Here is a 19341-nt window from a genome sequence, read left to right on the forward strand (position 1 = left end):
AAATTATTCCTGCAGTGAGCAGTGGCTTTGTCCTTTTGAGTGTGCAGTTCCAGCTCCTCTGGGCTGTGGGCATCAAGCATTAAACCAACAATAAAACTCCATTTACGAATCACAAACCACTCCAATACTTTCTTTAGAGTTACCACATTTCCCCTTTCTGGAAATGAAATAAAATTCCCTTTTTTAGTGGTCTTGTTAGGGATTTAATGAGTGGAAGATTTGGTCAATGACTGGATTTGAGTGTGAAGACATTTTTCCCCAAATATTTTTCTGATCCAGGCTGGTTTTATGTTAAATACCCTAGGTTGTCTCATAATTGAGCAGTGATGTTTGGATAATTAAGATGGTCATCTGTCATCGTTCTGCATGGCCATACTTCTGGATCTTTGAATTCTGTTGCAGGGAACCTGTTAAAATACCACTTTTTTGCCACCAAAAATCAGTAAATCATCTCACCTACATACTCAAAAGGTAAAATAACATCAAGAATGGATCTATGTAGCTCTGCTGCTACTTTTCCAGTTGTTACAACCTTTAAATTTCACTGAAATTTCTACAGCTATTTTTACTGTGTTACTGTGATGTCTTTAATGGTTTTAAAGGGCTGTCGATCAACAAACATCTCCATATCCCAAACTCAGTGTTGGACACAGTTAATGTGCAGCTGGTTAAAAAACACTCATGTGATGCTAATTTTTGCCCATTCTGCCAAGAATGGGAAAAGCTAGACATATGGAGATCTAAAAATGATTTTTCTCTGCTACTGATTTTGTTCCAAAATTGGTATCTAACGAGTGACAAAGCCCTCAGTAAAGCAAATCTGAGTTCCTGTAGGGTTTTACCTCCTGTTACCACTGTACTGTGTTGTGGTTATTGTGTAGCTCGTCTTCAGTTGTTATTTCTGTTCCTATATATTGTGATTTATATTCGTTGAGTACAGTCAGTTTTCCTCAGCTGACATTGATTTTGGATTTATGAGGTGTTTCTGCTCTTCAAGAGAGGAGCAGGCAATGAGGCATGGTCCTTTTGTGTTGTCGGGGGTGGTTTAAAACTGCTTTATACACAGAGAAAAAGATGATTTTTAATGGTAGAAGTGAAGATTTGCTTGATGGTTACTTGAACATTTCAACAAATTTTAGTTTGCCTGGAAAAACACAACATTAGTTTTAGATTGGTGTACTTCCTGCTGCATTATTCCTATGGGAATGTGACCATAACCCAGGAGAACTTAAGTAAATAACAAGAATTTTGTGGAGCTGATGAGCTGTTACTTGGAAATTGCAAGGAAATTCTGCATTATTCCTAATTAGCCTTGTGTGCTCTGTGTTCCTGTTCCATGCAGTATGAATACATGGATAAAGCAGCAAGGATTTGTCCTCCCTCTTCATATAAATGTAGGTTTAATCCATAAATGAGGCAGGATTTGAAGGGCAGGGATCAATTCAGCTCACAGCATATTGTGTCAGAGTTGTGACATGCTGATAGGAAATAATATTAGATCATGGAAAAATAGATCCCAATTTATTGCTCAGTGTTTGGTGTGACAAATCCTTCACTGAATAATGTCATGTCTGTTCCAAATGAGTGTTTAGACTTGCAGATTTTTGCTCGTGTCTCTTGTATTGCCATTTGGAGACCTGCAAGTTCCAGCAGGGCTCTGCTTCATGAATAACATGGCATGGAAAGAGTTTCAGATGCCAGAAATATTTGGATGCTCTGATTGCTTCTCTTCTGCAGCTCTTGAATAGCAGCGTGCTGTTTTTTCGGGGAAATGGAAGTTGAATTAATTGTACATATTTAGCTTTGGAAACATTTTATACCTTTAAAGCAAAGTGAAGTTAAACAGGTGCAACTCCAGAATAGGAATTCTGTCCTGCTGTACCAGAAGTGTTTTGGGTTGGAAGAGACATTAAAGATCTGATTCCACCCCATGGCAGGGACACCTCCCACTGTCCCAGGTTCTTCCAAGCCCCAGTGTCCAGCCTGGCCTTGGACAATTCCAGGGATCCAGGGGCAGCCCCAGCTGCTCTGGGCACCCTGTGCCAGGGCCTGCCCCCCCTCCCAGGGAGGAATTCCTGATATCCCATCTAAACCTGCCTTTTCCCATCCTGCTTTTGCACCTTTGCTTCCTGCTGTCGTTGCAGGCTGTGGATGGCACACGTCTGGGCATCAGCAATAAATCACACGTGCAGAGCTTCTTGCACAAAAAGTACTTTAAGGAGAGTGGTACCTTGAATATTGTAAGAGCACTGGCCTTAGAAATGGCTCCGTGGTGTTCCTGTGCTGTTTCAATCTGCCAAGGAGAAATGGCATTTTTATTTAAAAACATATTTTTCAATAGTCCTGCTGGTGTCATCATCATCATCTGCACAAATTTCAGCTGACAGTTTGAAATCAAATGGTACCTGAGAGACACTTATGTTTGTCCATGTGAGGGGAAATAATACATGTTCTCAGCTGGATCTTCCAGTGGTTTCTGTCTGCCAGAGCATTGTTTTCACCCCCAGTACCAAACCAGTGCTGCAGACACACTCTGCTGTACACTTGGTCAAATGCAGTCATTCTGAAGCACTTTTTTCTTTTGATGAACCTGTTTTCCAGGCTGAGGTAATCCAGGCTGAAATTAGTACATATTATTTATAAATGATAAACTAATTAATATATCTTTTTATAGATTTACTAGTCTCATAAATATTATAATTATTTTATATATATTTATATATTTGTGCACCATCTTCAGTTGCTTTATAGTGCATGTTTTTAAGCTGACAGAGAGGTGGATAAATGACCTTAGAAGCTTTTAGCAGTTTCTTACCCCAAAATCTTACAGAACTCTTGAACTCTGTATTCCATTGTGGGGTGTCTCTTGGAAAAATGCAGGGATGGAAAGAAAAAGGGAGAAGTCTATTAGGAAGAACCAAATTGCAAGAAAAAAATTCAGGTTGAACCTTTTCACTTACCCAGTCCCAGGTATCTCAGTTATGCCTTGGGGGGAAAAGGAGAAAACTGGAGACAGTAACTGCATTTGGCTCTCCACCTAGTTTATTTTTATCCCTAAATTGTGACTGTGGGATATTTCTCCTCCAGCACTTTATTATCTTCTCTACTAAAATATTTGGGTTTTTCTTTGCAAACAGGATAATTGTTTAGGAGGAGGCAGGAGGGAGGTGGCTGCAGTCCCAGCACTCAGAACAAGAGTGCTGAAAGGAATTTTTGTTTTTCACAAGGGTTTTATCAAGTACCTTCTCCTAAAAGAGTGCAAGAGTACCAAATGAAAGTGTCACTAAGTACTGCTTCCATGTATAAATATTGGTGCTTTACTTTGAAAATTGACTCCTGGGTTATTTCCATTAGTTTCCCTTGGTTTATGTCCCTAATATTTAACATTCACAAGAAATCAGATTTATTTTAGCTCAGCAATAAACTAAACTATCGCCTTTTTTATCTTCAGAATTATTACAGGCAGGAAGCAATTTTAAAATACTTCCAGCTATTGAAAAAGCACAACAGAGTTCTGTAAAATGCTCTCAGCAATTAAATGTAAAGTTCTAGGGAGGTGATTAAAAGAACAGTTTGTCACTTGGAATGGATGTGGCTAATGGGGATGTATTTACATATTGCTTCCTAAAGCACTTTCCAACTTCTCTGCCTGCTTCCAGAGAGTGGGAGCAGCGTGCTCAGAGCCGGGGCTCTTGGAATGACCCAGCCAGTCTGGAGCAATTAGTGCAGAAATGTGATGGGGAGGAACCAATCCGTCTCCTGCACAGCTCCAGGGGAAGCAAAATGTGGATTTTAATTCGGCCCTGGATGCCCAGTGCAGCAGAGCTGTGCTGTCAGGCTCTCAGTGACATCTGGGCTACCTGGGAGCACCCAGGGGTGTGTCACTGCCAGCTCAGGAGCAGTTTGGGATGGAAAATCATGTTCAGGCTCCTGGCTCATTGTCCCTGGCCAGCAGGGCCACGTGCTGAGCCCCTCTCCAGGGAATCTGTGGTATTTTCCGGGTTCCCCAGATGGAGCAGGAAATGAGAATTCAACACTGTGTTCTTAGAAGGCTAATTTTTTATTCTGTTCTATTCAGAACTCTATACTAAAGAATAGAAACTATACTAAAGAATAGAGAAAGAACACAGACAGAAGGCTACAAAGAATGATAATGAAAACTCGTGACTCTTTCCAGAGTCCCCACACAGCCTGACCGTGATTGGCCATGAAGTCAAAACAATTCAATAAAACCAATCAAACAATCACCTGTTGGTAAGCAATCTCCAAACCACATTCCAAAGCAGCAAAACACAGGAGAAGGAAATGAGATAAGAATTGTTTTCCTTTTTCTCTGAGGCTTCTCAGCTTCCCAGGAGAAGAAATCCTGGCAAAGGGATTTTTCAGAAAATGTGATGGTGACAGGAATCTTTGGGGTGGCACTGACCAGGAGGGGGTTGGTGTTAATGAAGAAATCAGCTGCCAGTCTGCAACATCTGTTTCCCAAGGTTGAGCTGGGAAATGTTGGTGTTTTAATTACAGTGGTCAGCATTGCTTGTGATGCTGCTTGGGATGATTTAGAGTTGTTATTATTATCCAGGAATTATTTCGTGGCTTTAGGCACCTCCAGTGGCTGTGTGACATCCCTGTGGCAGCTGAGCACAGGTGACAGATCATTGTGTGCAGTTACCTCTTGGCCACTCCTGTGGCTGTGCTGTAGGCTGTGGGACAGCAGGAAAAAAAAATACAACTCAGTATTTTTGAAGAATTACATCTGGTTTTGCATCAAACTAAAGCTCATTCTAAAATCAAAATAACAAGTGGACTCTTACCCTATTTCATTTAAAAATGAAAATCAGGTTTTAGCCTGAAGTAGGAGCCTTGCAGCTTCAGCTGAAACGTTTCAATATTCTCATTTAATGAGTAGATTGGAATTGCAAGATATTGTGTGTGTTTGTGTCTCACTGCTCTCATTGTTCTGCGCTGTTCCATACACACAAGTTGCATGCCTGATTACCTTCACAGCAGGCTGAAAATTGATCTGGTATATTTTAGCTATAAAATAATTCACCTTTTTTGCCAAAACAATTAATGTTGTACATCAGTTTCAAATCAGAGTGTTGCCATTATACTCTGGAATAAAATTAATTTCTGGGGATGCGTTTTTCACTTTTTGTAGCTGGACTTGCATTCCCATCACGCAGTTTACATTTGGTATGAACAAAGATTCAGCCAGAAGAGTTCTTCTGCAGAGTTCAGGTGAAATCCCAGTGGCTGGGAAAACACTGCACCTATTTTAAGCAGATCTCACTGTCTCACGTCACCCCTGCAGGCCACGGGTCAAGCCCTGCTACAGAGTTTTTGTAATTGTCATTATTTTTATATAGAGAACATGAACAAAAAGTAAATACCAGCCCCATTTGTTCTCTGAAGTGTGACTGCAGCTAAAGATTTTTTCATTATCAGTGATAGAACTGAATGCCAGCAGCCCGGGCTCCCCTTGGAAATGCATCTGAGCCTTGGTTTGGTTTGTTTTTCCCAGCTGCACGCACCTAGGATAGTTTTTAATTTCTAGCATTGTATATGTGCAGGAGTATACCCCAAACTCTTGAAATGATGTACAATTTATCTCAAGTAGTATTCTAAACTGGTTTTTCCATTGCCAAGATGCTGCCATTTCTGAGAGAGGCACCTTGTGACATTTTAAGCTCCAGTTTACACATACGTTTTGGGAGCACACAGACACCTTGTCCCACGCCTCCGGGGACAAGGGTTTTATTTGGAAAGCAACCTTTAACGTTTGCCAGAAGAAATGAGGGAGATTTTAACTTGGTTTATGGCACAGGGAAGGCAACACCAAGAGCAGCTGGTGGTGGGGCTGGCCCAGGGGAGGACGGGGTGCTCAAGGTGCTGAACTAAGTGCAGGAAAATTGGCCCAAGGGAGAAGGATTAAGGAGAAGCTTGAAGTAATTTATGTAAAATAAAACCAGTTATTCCCCTGGGAGCACTGACATTCCAGTATCCCAGTCCCACAGCAGTGTAATCCAAGGATTTGCCTTCAGGGAGGTGAGGACACTTTGCACCCCAGAGCATCCTCTGGGACCTTAATGCACTTTTACCTCATTAATTAATTTCCTGCTTTTAGGTAATTTGTCTGCACTCTCCCAGAGGTTCCTGTGCAGACAGCCAGGGCTGCAGCAGTGGTGATAAATGGACATTTTGGTGGGTGATGGTCCCACAAAAGCCAGCCTGAATTCTCAGTGTGAGCTCTCAGAGCTCCTCCCTCCTGAGGGATGCTCATCCCCAAACTGCTCCCTTTCCTGCCATTTCGTCACACTTGGAGCTGAAATTGGGCCAAATGATGAACTAATTGGTTTCTGCCTTAATTAGGGAGTCTGTTATTATCCTCTCAAAATCAGTGTTACTTTTCCATCACTTTTAACCTAAGGTAGATCGTTCAGAATAGCTGTTTGCTGCAGATTTTCATGCTTTTAATTGCAGGTTCTGTCATTGCTAAATTCTGTCTGATTACTTTCTTGAAAACAGTTTTCCAGGAGCCACGTGCCATCCTGTGGGATAGGTAGACAGCCACTGGGAGACACAAAATTCCAGGATATTTCAGCTTCTCCTTGTGTCTCTGCTGCAGAATATTGTAAAATCAGAGCTGGAGAAGTGCATTAAATAATTGGGATTTGGGCATCAATGGTTGACATGAAACCTGTTTATGTTTTGGTGATTGGTTTTCTCTGTTTTTTTGGATCTGGGGGGTTATTTTTTAACCTTGAAGTATTACTCCATGCTCCCCAAAATCAAGAATTTTCATTTCTTACCAGCTTTATTTCTGGAAACACCCACTTGGCTAATTGAAATCCAGTCATTCTGGAACATTTTAAATCTGGTTCAGAAGAATCATTGTTCACATCACTTACTTGTGGCTGTTTGAGAAGTCTCATTTAGGTGTGAATTATGGGGCTGGCAGGTGGGTATTAAGCAGGTATAAAGACATGATGGCCCAGAAGGAGCAAAAGCTGACATTATTTATGCAAAAAGTGAATAAAATGAACTTTGTGAATTGTCCTTCTCCTTTGGATCTGTGGTCTGGTGCCTTTTATCCCCCCCTAAACTTCTGCTTTTACAGCTTCCTGAATTTAATTACTGATTGGGATTTCCAGCACTGCTGTTGTCACTTAAATTCTGTTCACAAGAAGTAAAATCACCCTGGTTCTGTAAATGATCTCCCAGTGAAGTGTTTCAGTCCCACTTAGAAGAAATGTGTCATTTCTTTCAATTCTATAGTTATAAAATACTTTTAAGCTTAATTTGAAGCCATATTTTCAAAAGGACGTGCATAAACTTAAGCCTTGACTTTTAACATAGTTAAAAACCAATAAATGTGTGGGGTTTACCCCATTATGTTCCTTTAGCAACAGTAATTTGTGGTTTTTTAAGGTTCATAAATAGCAGGAAATGACCCTGGTAAACCCCAAAGGCCATGGTGATTTAATTGTTGAATTTCACAAAGAATTCAGGTTTAAAAATGACAGGTAATTTTATAAGCATTTTTTTTTAATTGAGCACTTAGGTGCACAAAAGGGCTGGAACAGTGGGAACATGCTGAGTGTGTTGGAAACTGCACAGTAAATAATAATCAAATAATGCAAAATAAAGAGAAGCCGCCAACCAAAACGCAGTAAACAAATAAAAATTGAGTAATAACTGTAATTTCCAATACCTTATCCATGTATGGTCGCCAAATAAGGAAAAAATGCATTGGAAAGCAAAGGCTTAGAACTCAGAGGAAGCCCAGGAGAGACATATTACTTCCATTTATAACAGAAAATCAACTGAAAACTTGTAATTGACAGAAAGGGAGTGAGTTTGTGTCCCTGGAGGTGCCCTAAGATCAGCAACAGGCAAATGGTGTAAACATAATAAATCACACCACAAGTTGTTTAATATGATTTTTTTTTTTATTTTGGAAAATAAGAGTGCATTTTTGTAAAGGACAATAAATATAAAATGAGGTGGTGGGGCACAGGGATAGAAATCCCCCAGCCTTTTTTAAGGGAGTCAGTGAAAATAAGTGTTGGATGGGGAATTAGGTTTCCAGGAGTGTTTATTCATGGGTTGAAGGACCCAATTAAACTGGAATCCACTTTGCATGGCTGCCATAATCCCAGTGACAGATTTCAGTGGGTTCACTCTTGACTTACTTAACCCAATATCCTAGCAATGAAATGAAGCTGCTTCTCCTGCTGCATCTCCATCTTCTTTCTTTTTATTTTCTCCTTTTTTTAAAAGCATGAAATAATATTTTGAGCAAGGAAACACAGGTGGTTCAATAAATACCAGAAGCATTAAAGCTTGGTATCACCCACGGCTGCCTCGTGGGTGTCTGAGTTTGGTGTGGAGGTGAAAATTGGGATTTTTTGGTCCCTGACTTGGTGTGCAGCCCCTCCCTCAGCCCTGAGATCACTGTGCCCACCCAGCTCTTCTGCAGAAATAGTTCTTCTCTATTTTCTGCCTTTCCCATTTAGAAACATCCCGAATTCCTTGCTCCCTCAGACCATGTAGTCCCCTTCAAACTCCTCAGCTGTGCTCTCTTTTTTCTTTATTTTTGAAATAATTTAATGCTTCCCTCTGCACTAATTCCCCCATTGTTTCCTGACAAATCCTTGCTGCCTTCATTTCCATAAATGAATTGCACCTCTGACTTCTGGAGGAAGGGATTGTGGTGAAAGCCATTGGTGCTCCTGGGGAGATGCTGCAGGTCCACAGGGGAGATGGTCTTGCAGGTCTTTTCCTCCTTATGGTTCTGATTTTGGCAAAGAATATTTCTGATATTAATTCATTTGTTTATTTATTTATCCTATTTATTTATTATTTATTTATTTTCATTTATTTCTAATATTTCTAACTATGACAGGAGTTTAACTCCTGAGCCTGTTAATGGTTGGCACAGGCCACTGCTGCAAAATTATCATAATGAAAGAGGTTTAAATATTGATAGAGGAAAATTAAATGCAGGTTAATGATCAGCCGTTTCATTTGATGCCTTTTTTTGCATTAGGCAGCCTATAAATATCTTAATAATTTCATTTATTGAGTGTTTTTTTCACCTGCAGAGTCTTACCTTGTGTTGAATTGTCCTGTTGGCTTTGGCAGCCTGGGGAGGGGTGGAGGGTTCAGGATGTGTCACCTTTTCATTTCATGCTGCACCCAAATTTGTGAATTAAACAATTAAACCTGTGCAGGAAGGGCTGATCTCCATTTGGTGGGGGCAGTGCCAGTGCTGCAGACACTGCCCCACAAGAGAGGTCAATCAAGCTGTAATCATTGCTAATTAGCACTTCCAGAAGCTGTAATCTTTGTATAAGCACCACGTGGGTGAAAAAAACTACTCCTTGCCTAGAACACCATTAAAAATTTATTTTCCTTTGATCCTGCAGGAAATGAATGAGACAAACACGTGGCCTGGCACAGGAAGGGGCTTTTGCCAAATAAAATTGGCCACACGAGGCTCAGAGGATGCTCAGGAAACAAAACAAATTCTGTGGATTTTTTTGCCAAATCTCTTGGTTTCTCTTTCGAGCTGTGGGTTTGTTTTTTTTCCCTTTCAAATAATCATAATGAATAGTAGCGAGTGCTACTTTGCCACATCACACAGAAACGCTTTTAATGGAGTTTTTATGGATTTTTGTACGAAAAAAATAGTTTTGCTGTGTGATGAGCCCTACTGGGAATTTAGGCTGCTTCTGACATCCTGATCACGTGGATACTGCTGTCCTGTTTCTACCTGCTAATCATCTGGCTGAGGAGTTAAGCAGCTACTGGATGAATAATCTTCCCATTTTAGCAAAGTTTGCTCTCATTTTTTCTGCCTGCTCCTCTTTCTGTGCATGTTAAATTTAAAAAAAAAAAAAAAAAAAAGGAGATTTAAACCAACCTGCTAATATTCTGGATTTCTTTTGCCTTTTTTTTTTCCTTATGCTGGAGGACATGGTGAAGAAAAAATGGGGGGTTTTGCTAGTGTCTGGTACTTTTTAAACTGTATGTTTCTTAGTCACTGGCTCTGTTTGTTACACAGTAAAGTACTGTAAATAATGCAGAGTACTGTATTTGCAGGGATCCCTGTTGCAGGAAGGAATGATGAATCTGACTCCATGTTCTCAGAAGGCTAATTTATTATTTTATGATACTGTATTATATTAAAGAATATTATACTAAACTATACTAAAGAATACAGAAAGGATACAGACAGAAGGCTAAAAAGATAATAATGAAACTTGTGACTCTCTCCAGAGTCTGACACAGCTTGGCACTGTGATTGGCCATTGAGTCAAAACAATTCACACCAGAATGCAATGAAACAATCACCTGTGGGTAAACAATCTCCAACCACATTCCACATGAGCAAAACACAGGAGAAGCAAATGAGATAAGAATTGTTTTCCTTTTCTCTGAGGCTTCTCAGCTTCCCAAAAGAAAAACCCCGGGCGAAGGGATTTTCCAGATAATGTGAATGCCACAGCAGTGCTGCCAAATACGGCAATTTTAAAGGAAAAAAAGACGGAAAAATCCTATCAAAACACCTTTGCATGTGTGTTTTTCCCCCCACGCAGACCTGTCGTTCGCCTGGATCTTCAACGAGTACCCGTCGTTCGTGCAGGAGGACAGCCGGCGCTTCGTGTCCCAGGAGACGGGGCACCTGTACATAGCCAAGGTGGAGCCCTCCGACGTGGGCAACTACAGCTGCGTGGTGACCAGCAGGGCCAGCAGGAGCCCCGTGCTGGGCTCCCCCACGCCCCTGGTGCTGCGCACCGACGGTACGGCTGCCGGGGAACCCGGGGGCATCCCCAGGATCACTCACTTCCCAGAGTTCTTGGCTCTTGCGCCGAAATCCTCACGTGTTGTCCTGTCATTGTCGCCTTTGTCATGAAGGGATGGGACCCTTGTGGGGATAAGATTGATTTCTTGCTCAGATAAACATCAGGCCCAGAGGCTGTGAGGTTTTGGAGGAGCAAGAGCTCGGCCGTAGCTCAGAGTAGTCACAAGTTCTTTGTTACGCGGCAGTATAGAACTTTCTAAACCAATGGACAGTTGCCACAGGGTTTGTTTTGCTTTTCTAACCTATCACTTTTACTTACTTCTGCTGCACTGTGGATGCTTTTATCCAGTGGGCTATTATCACATGTACACACATATATTTCTGTTATAACTTCTAAACTCTTCATTTATTCCATTCAACCCCACATTTAGATTATAAACCCTTCACCATTTTGTCAAAACCATTTCTCACTTCAGGCATATTCTCACCTACATCTATGGAAACATAAGTTTATGATTTTCCTGCTTAATGTCTGTGTATTGTGTTTTTACATCAGTCCAAGCTTCTCTCAAGGCTGCAGATCAAATCCTTCAGTGTCTGTGGAAGTTTCTGTTTTTCCAATTCCCACAGTCAAACTTTCTTATAAGATAAACTTTGTTGCATCCTATCTCTGTCTCTGATCTCACTGTGCTTCCCTTTATAAGCAGATTGTCAGAGAAATAATCTTGAATTGCAAGAGAGAGAAAGAAAACCCTTTGAAAATCACCTTCAAAATTTGACCTTCTCAATTGTCTGCACAGGTGTGATGGGGGAATACGAGCCCAAAATAGAAGTTCAGTTCCCTGAGACGCTGGCAGCAGCCAAAGGCTCCACTGTGAAGCTGGAGTGCTTTGCACTGGGAAAGTAAGTGTTCATCTTGCCTGGAAGCTGAAGCACCTTTGGGTTCACCTGCACAAGGGTCTGTGGGGTTCTGGTGTTTCCCTGATTTTGGTCATCACAGCTCCTGCCTTGAAATGAGAGGGCAAAGACTCTTGGAGTGTATTTTGATTTTGTTTAGAATTAAGATGTGTATGTTGGCAGCACAGGAATTTACATTTCATTTCAAATTAACTCCGGTGTGGTTTTGCATATGACCTTTGAGCTAAGTCTCTTTTCTTTGTTCAAGGAAATGATGCTGAAGTCTGTGAGAATGTTGTTTGAATTTTCCCCTTAAATGTACTTGATGCTTTCATAATATTGTTCTTTCTTTATAGCTAAAATAAAGATTGAAATGCAGTTCTCCTCTGAATGATGCTTCACTCACAGCTGATACCTTTTCTCTTTTGCAGATGATCTGAGGATGCATTTGTGTTTCTGTAAATGTATTTATTTACCAGTGTGGGGTTTGTTTGCAGGCAGTTTGTCAGGTGCCCATATCAGATTGATAAATTGATCACACACTGTTGCTTTGGCTCCCTGCAGAGGGGAGGGAAAGTTTGCAAATCAGAGAATTAAAGGCTGCTGGAGGATGGCAGTTCCAAAAGACCTGCATGGATTCTTGATCCTTGGAAGAAACCACTGGCAAATCTCACCCATCCTCTGGGGAGGCCAGTGCTGATTTACGAGAAATGTTGCAATTATTGGGCGTTCACAGAGTTACTCCTGACAAATTTGGGACCACAAATGCAGCGTGGGAATCAGCAGGGAATGCAAATCAGGTGCCTGAGTGTCTGACCATCTGTCATGTACAGTGTGGTTACTGCTTTTAACACAGCCTGGAAGTCACTGCTGAATTTAGTTTGCTTTAAGTATCTCATTATGACAATCAAGGGCTTTAAGCAAAACTGTTTAAAATCTCATTACTCTCTCTTTAGCCCTGTGCCTCAGATTAACTGGAGAAGAACTGACGGGCTGCCATTTCCAAGTAAAATAAAGCTGAGGAAATCCAATGGCATGATTGAAATCCCTAATTTCCAGCAGGAGGATGCAGGGCTCTATGAATGCATTACTGAAAACTCCAGGGGCAAAAACATTGCAAGAGGACGTCTCACTTACTATGGTAGGAGACCTCTGTTCTGTCTCTCCCACTTTTCTTTACTCATGAAACGCTCTGGGGTACTCTGGGATTTCCACTTTTTGCAGTTCCATTTGGGCTTAAAAATCCATGGTATTTAAGTCCTTCCAGAAAACGAGAACTTCTGCAGCAATTTCTTGGTAAGGTCTCTAAGAAATGGCTTAAAAGCTCACAAGGATTGCTGAGAGTAAAGCAGAGTGTGCTTGTGCTTGGATTTTTTGCTGGTGGAAAGACTTTTTTTTTTTTTAAAAAAAACATTTCTTCTTGGTCCATTGGTGAAACCTTCAATTTTCAGTCAATTGGATTTATTTGGGGGATCATTTAGACCTCCCATTTATGGGAAGTACAAATTTTGTCTTGCTTTGTGAAAAGATTACTGATGGATATTCTCAATCCTATGCTTTCAAAACAGCCAATTTTATTTTAAAATGAGTAAATAAATGGGAGGATATAATCCAGTATAGGAAATGAAATAATATGAAATTTTATAGCTGGGAAAAAAGCAGTCTCTTGTGCATTTGAGGCTATAGAGTGAAATGAGCATCAGCAAAGCACACTGGTGGTGGTGTAAAGCGAGAGTGATTTGCTACAAAGTGGTAATTGACAATTTTTGTTAAAGCCAGATCTCAGCAAATATAATTTTCTTTACTTCAATGGCAATTTAAACAGTGATTCTGACTCTGCCTTGGAATGTTTCCCTCATGGAGGAATATTTGAGCAAGGAGATGGGTTTTGAGTTGGGTAAAGGCACGGAGCACAGCTCCTCTGCAGCTGGGAGCAAGTTCTTTACTGCCTCTCCATGGGGAGCTGCTGCCTGGTAAAACACACAGATTTTAGTCCTTGAAGATTTTAGTTTAAGGCACAATAGACTTTATAAGGAGGAAGAAAAATTCTTCTCCTTGCCAACTTCCAAATTAATCTTTACACTGAGTGAAGGCCCCTTTGTTGGAAATGTTCAGGGTCAGGTTGGACAGGGGACTTGAATCAACACAAATTACCCAGGCACTGATTGTAATTATGACTTTTTGAGAAATCCTGTGATTGACATAGGGTAATAAATCCAAGCTGCTTCACCTGCCAGTGTCCTCTGCTATGACAAACTCTTGGCACTGCATTTTATTTTTAAATAAAATTTACAAGTTTTTATTAAGTGACCTTAATAAAAGGTCACTTTTGTGTGAAAGTTCCAGAGTTGGGGTTTGTACATCATTTTGGCTCAACATTCCTGTGGCAGTGTCAAATGGGGGCAGTTGTGAGGCACATCACAGTAAATTAGAAATTAGAGTAGATAAAAAATAGCTAGAGAAATTAGGTATAAAATAGAGTGGATTTGTTCATCAGTCCCTGTAATTCCAGGTTCATCAGTCCCTGTAATTCCAGCAGTGGCCATTCCTAGGGTTCCTGCCCTGCTGCCCAAATTCTTCTTTGCTCATTAAAATGCCACAGAGCTGAAATAAAGGATGCTGCTAATGAACAAAAGCAGTCCAACTGCAGGAATCATTGTGAATGTTTTCAGTGCAAATCTAGACAGGGATTTGAACCCTCAGATGGAGTTCCTACTCCAGTAGGAATGGCTGCCCATGTCAGGAGTCACCCCTGGTATGGATGTTTATCTTGAGAAGAGTAATGAGAGCTGTAATGGCAATAATGGCACTCCAACTGTTTCATTTCATTTGTTCTGCTTCGTGGAACCCATTCTGCAGAATTAAATAGATTTAAGTAATCTTTCTTATTTTGGTGCTTGCTTTGTTGTTGCAGTTAGAATTCCAACAAGCCTGGATTTGGGATAAGAGCATTTATAACTTCTTTTGATAATTTGAAGTTTTATAACTGAAGATAATATCTTCTGATGGATTGCCACCTTGTCTGGTGCCAAAGCCCAGAAATCTGTCTGGTGAAGAAATCTAACCACATCCCACTCAGCCTTCCAATAAAAGATCAATATTTGAGGAAGTTGTTCTAAAAGCAGATGAGGATTTGGGGGAAACTAATGTAATAAACTGGAGACATAGAGTAAAAAATCACCCATCTGCCAGAAAGTACCAATGCTGTCAAAAATCCACAAATCTGCTGTTTTTAGGGAATGGTGGCTGCTGTTAGAACACTTTACTGGTAGAAGTTTAAGGCATGTCTGCTTATCAAACATAGAACAATATAAACATCACAAAAGTACAAATGTCTTTTTATTTCAATAGTCACAACATTAATTTTCTTCTGGACAGAACAAAGCACATTTCTGCCTGACCCAAAAAAAAAACCAAAAAAAAACAAACAAAAAAAGAAAACCACACACAAAAAAAACAAACAAAAAAAAAAAAAAAAAAAAAAACAGTACGAGAAGGATTGGGGTTAATGTTTTGCAAGTTGTCATGGTGAAATAATATGAAAAATAAATCTTTAGGCAGAAAAAATATTGATAAAAATCATTGATGTGCCTGAAAAATAGGTTTTCCTTTCTTTGCAAACTTTAAGGATTCTTTGTAAATGTAACATAAAGCTGGTCTTAAACCAAAGCTTGAAATATTCATTGCTCTGGTACAAAGTGAAACACTTCTATTCTGATTTGTTTTATGAGCTGAAACTGCAAAGTTTAAAATCTGAAAATCAGGTTTTCCAGTTCATAAATAGTTTGGTTAAAAGCCTTCCTTTTTCATCCAGCAATGAATTATTGGATGAATTATTATGAGCCTTGAAGCCACAAAGCCCTGAATACAGGCTCAACTTTTCTCCTGTCCATAGTCAGTTTCCCAAGAATTCCTATAAATCTGTCACATCTGTGACTCCTGAAAGAAATTAAATGAGTCTGTTTTATTATAGTTATGGTGTGTTTTAAATATAGGTCTTAACCCATAGTTGGCATTGATAATTAAAATAGATATTCTAGACCAGATATTCTGGGTTCATGGCAATACTCACAGACTATTAATCTTCCTTTTCTCTCCTGAAGGATTTTATCAAGAAAAGCCTGACATCAAATGTTCCGGTTTTTTGTCCTTTTTATAGTTCCAACATTTGTTAAATGCCACTTTTCTACTCAGGAGAGTTCAGATTTTGCTAAAAATAGGAGAAGATTATCCAACTTCGATTGAATGTAGAACCTGAAGATTTAAATAATTTGCTTTCCCTTTATTAGCGCGTTCGTTTGTCATCGCTTTTAGCTTCCCACAAAGAGATAACAGAAAAAAAAGAATCCAGGGAGATGTTTCATGGCAGAGAAAAATGAGAGGAGATGAAACAATTGCATTTTTTTGTTAGGATGCAATTAAACATGAAGCACGGTAAAGATATGTAAAGCAATTAATTTAAAGTGTAATTGAAGGAAGTATATTCTTAATTAGCCCATGCTGATATACCAGAAGTCCTGCTTAGCAGTACCAAGGTAAATGTTTGACAAGGAGAAAGAAATTCTGCTGCTTTTCTCCTTTTGCTTTGCAGTGCTGGTCTGTGATAACAAAGACAAAATCCCCCAGGAATCAGTAGGATCTACCTCACTTTTTTAGTGTGTTAAAAAATACTGGTATATTTTGGGGTTTTTTAAAAATAATCTATCAGCAAAACTAAACTGAAACTGCTGTTTGTGTATGTGGAAGAATATCTCTGTTTAAAGGTTCTATCTGATAGTCGTGTGCTTGGCATGTCTTCAAAACATCAACAGCAAAGTTACAAATGACTGAATAATATCAATGAGTTGCTGAGTTTGATCACCTAGAGTTTAATTGTTAATGCTGTCTAATAATAGAATTTTCTTGCTGCCCAGACAAATAGTTTTTCTTCTTTTACATACTAAGTCTTTGCCCTGTGATTTGGAATTACCTGTTGCTTGAGGGCATTCTTATTTTCCAGTGGGAGCCAGAAAATGGACATTTTCAGAGATGTGTCAGCTGCTTCTCCAGTCCCAGCTGGCTCAGCAGAACAAAAGTGATTTGTCCTTGAAGTCCTTGGAGTTTTGAGATGAAATAAGGATTCATCAGTGGGAGTGTCAGAGCCTGTCTTTGAGGCAGGAAAACTGCAGGTTACGCTTTTGGGGTGGGGTTTTCCCCATTTGATCACAACTTCCCCTCTTGTGCTCTGCGAGGTTCTTTCTGCTCTGATTTTCTTGCCCAGCTGCTGAGCTGCACAGAGGTGTTTCAGAGATTTCCAGCCCAGCTTTCATGGTGAAATGTCAAAGTGCAAGAGTAAAAAGGAAACGTCTTGTGTGAATCTTTGTTCTGGAGGAGCTCCCCAGGGCTTTGGCTCCCAGCAGGACACAGAACTCCCTGCAGGAGTCATGGCCCTGAAATTCTGCCTTCCCTTCACTCCCTTCCCCTGGCCTGTAGAATTAAAAACAGATTTTTGTTGGATTCTCTCACTCTGAAGGAAATAATACATAAAAATACGTGTTTTGATGCACTGTGTGTGGTTAGCCCACAAATAATTCACAAATCCCAGCACAGCCTCTGGTAAGTGTCACTTCTTCAGCCAAAAGCATCCCTGCAGTTGGTCTTCCTTCACATCAACCCCGAGGACATGACAAAGGATTTTGTGAAATCTGAAAAAAATGGTTCTTCTTTCCCTTTTGGCCTACAGGGAAGGCCTGGAGTGTAATGAAGCAACAGTTGTTTCCTGCAGGCTTAACTGGCTGGGAGAGCAGGGTCATCATAACCAGCAGAAAAGATGAGAGAGGCCTCTCACTGGGATGCTTTTTATGAAGTTACACACTTGTTCTCTCCTTGCCTCTGGGACCCTGAGCACTGCAAGGAATATTTTAGGCTGAAACAACTGAAGCAAAATCCAGGCTGGTGCTTTTCCAAGTGACTGGCCATGGAGCTGACGGCTAACCTGCTTTAGAAAATCACTTACCTACAAGCATTTCGTCCTGGGGGAGCTCCAGATGAATCTTTCATGAAGATTGCACAGCAAGTTCCCAAGAATTCTTGATATTATCCCAAAATACGGATTCCTGTCACAGCCTCCAACCCTGCACTGTGAAGTTAAAATTAACTTCCAACCTCTCGGTTTACAGGACAATATCTTTTTTTTTTTTTTTTTAGGGGGTACAATACGGATTCCTGTCACAGCCTCCAACCCTGCACTGTGAAGTTAAAATTAACTTCCAGCCTCTCGGTTTACAGGACAACATCTTTTTTTTTTTTTTTTTTTAATCTCAGCAAGGATGTGCTGCCTGCTTATTCCTTGCTTTAGGAAGAAGTGACTCCTTTTTCTCTCCTCAGGAAGATCCAGGTTTCACAATTACTCTGCAGTAATTCCAGGAGAAAATGAGGCTTTGTTACCAAGTCTTCCTTCAGGAGCACGGTTGTGGCAGTGGTGGTGGGATCAGATCTTCTGGGCTAAAATCTGCCTGGCAGTGACTAAACCTTGAAGGGAATAAAGCTGTTTATTCAGAGTCCTTCAGGTGTCCTCAGGCACAGCTCAGCAGAAAGGGGCAGCGCTGGGCTTGGCAAGTCCTGCTCCTGTTTTGGGAGGGTGTCAGAGCACCAGAGCAGTATCAGAGCTGCTTTCTGATTTTCTGACTTGCTTTCAGCACATGAAGCACCTTTATCCTGGCCAGGACTCAGAGTATTCCCAGCTGGAATTGCCCCTGTTAAGCTGCCTTTTCAATTTTGAGCTGGTTGATGGAATTGTTCTCTTTCAAAGACAGATTGAAAATGGTGCTTTTCTTCCTGCTCAACTCCTCCGTCAGGAATTGGAAGACAAAAAGAGCCTTCCTCCAAGAAATCACTGAAGTCTCCATCAGCACTCTCTTGTGCATGGACAAGCAGCAGGAATTCCTCACCCTGTGCCTTGGGAAGCTGTTCTGTGCATTTCTGCTTTATTGTCTTGTGTGGGAACTTGGGAAACCCTCCTGTGGAGACTGCCTGACACATCCTGAAACAAGATTAGACAGACAAAGATTTTTTAATTGGTAGAATGGAATCCAAGATCTTTAGACTTGAAAATAGATTATATTTAACCTACTTCCAAGTGGAGATGGGCAGCAGATGTTAAATATTCCACATGTATGGATCCATCAGTAATTCAGGCACTGCTGAATGTTGCATAAATATTTAGGTGTGCAAAGTGCTCTTTACATGGAGCCCTGAGCTTTCATTCCCTTGACACACGTGGGGCAAATTCTCCCAGTGAGAATGTGGGATGAAGCAAGGGCTGGCTTGAACTCCAGTGCTGTAACATGGACTTTGGAGATTTAACCTCACCTAATACCAGTGAAATTGTACATCCATATGACACAAAGGTCATCCTGTGTTTTGCAGCTGACCTTGATAAAGTGGGTGAAAAAAATAAATTATCCCCAAATCTGTGAAAGGTGTTAATCCTCATAGGGATGTGGAAAAAAGTAATATTCAGAGGGTTTCACTGTCAGCAAATACTGGTTGAATTCCAATATTTATTAGTAGTTAAAACTTCAGTGAATGCATTTTAGGAAGTTCTTATGTAAGGAGTTAACCCTAAATATGGATATATAAATTATAACTAGATTAAT

At 40.4% G+C, this 19341-nt stretch overlaps 1 protein-coding gene across 1 annotated transcript in view; it reads left to right on the forward strand.

Moving 5' to 3' along the window:
* The window catches only part of LOC121347228 (contactin-3-like), a 94635-nt gene that overhangs the window by 48292 nt on the left and 27002 nt on the right, over positions 1 to 19341 (forward strand). Inside the window, exons 4-6 of the mRNA XM_041425738.1 lie at positions 10602 to 10805; positions 11608 to 11710; positions 12661 to 12845. Coding sequence (XP_041281672.1) covers positions 10602 to 10805; positions 11608 to 11710; positions 12661 to 12845 — 492 coding nt within the window. The remainder of the gene's footprint in view (positions 1 to 10601; positions 10806 to 11607; positions 11711 to 12660; positions 12846 to 19341) is intronic.

This window comes from Onychostruthus taczanowskii, unplaced genomic scaffold (genome assembly GCF_017590055.1).
Source record: "Onychostruthus taczanowskii isolate IOZ18803 unplaced genomic scaffold, ASM1759005v1 scaffold9, whole genome shotgun sequence".
Classification (NCBI taxonomy): Eukaryota; Metazoa; Chordata; class Aves; order Passeriformes; family Passeridae; genus Onychostruthus; species Onychostruthus taczanowskii.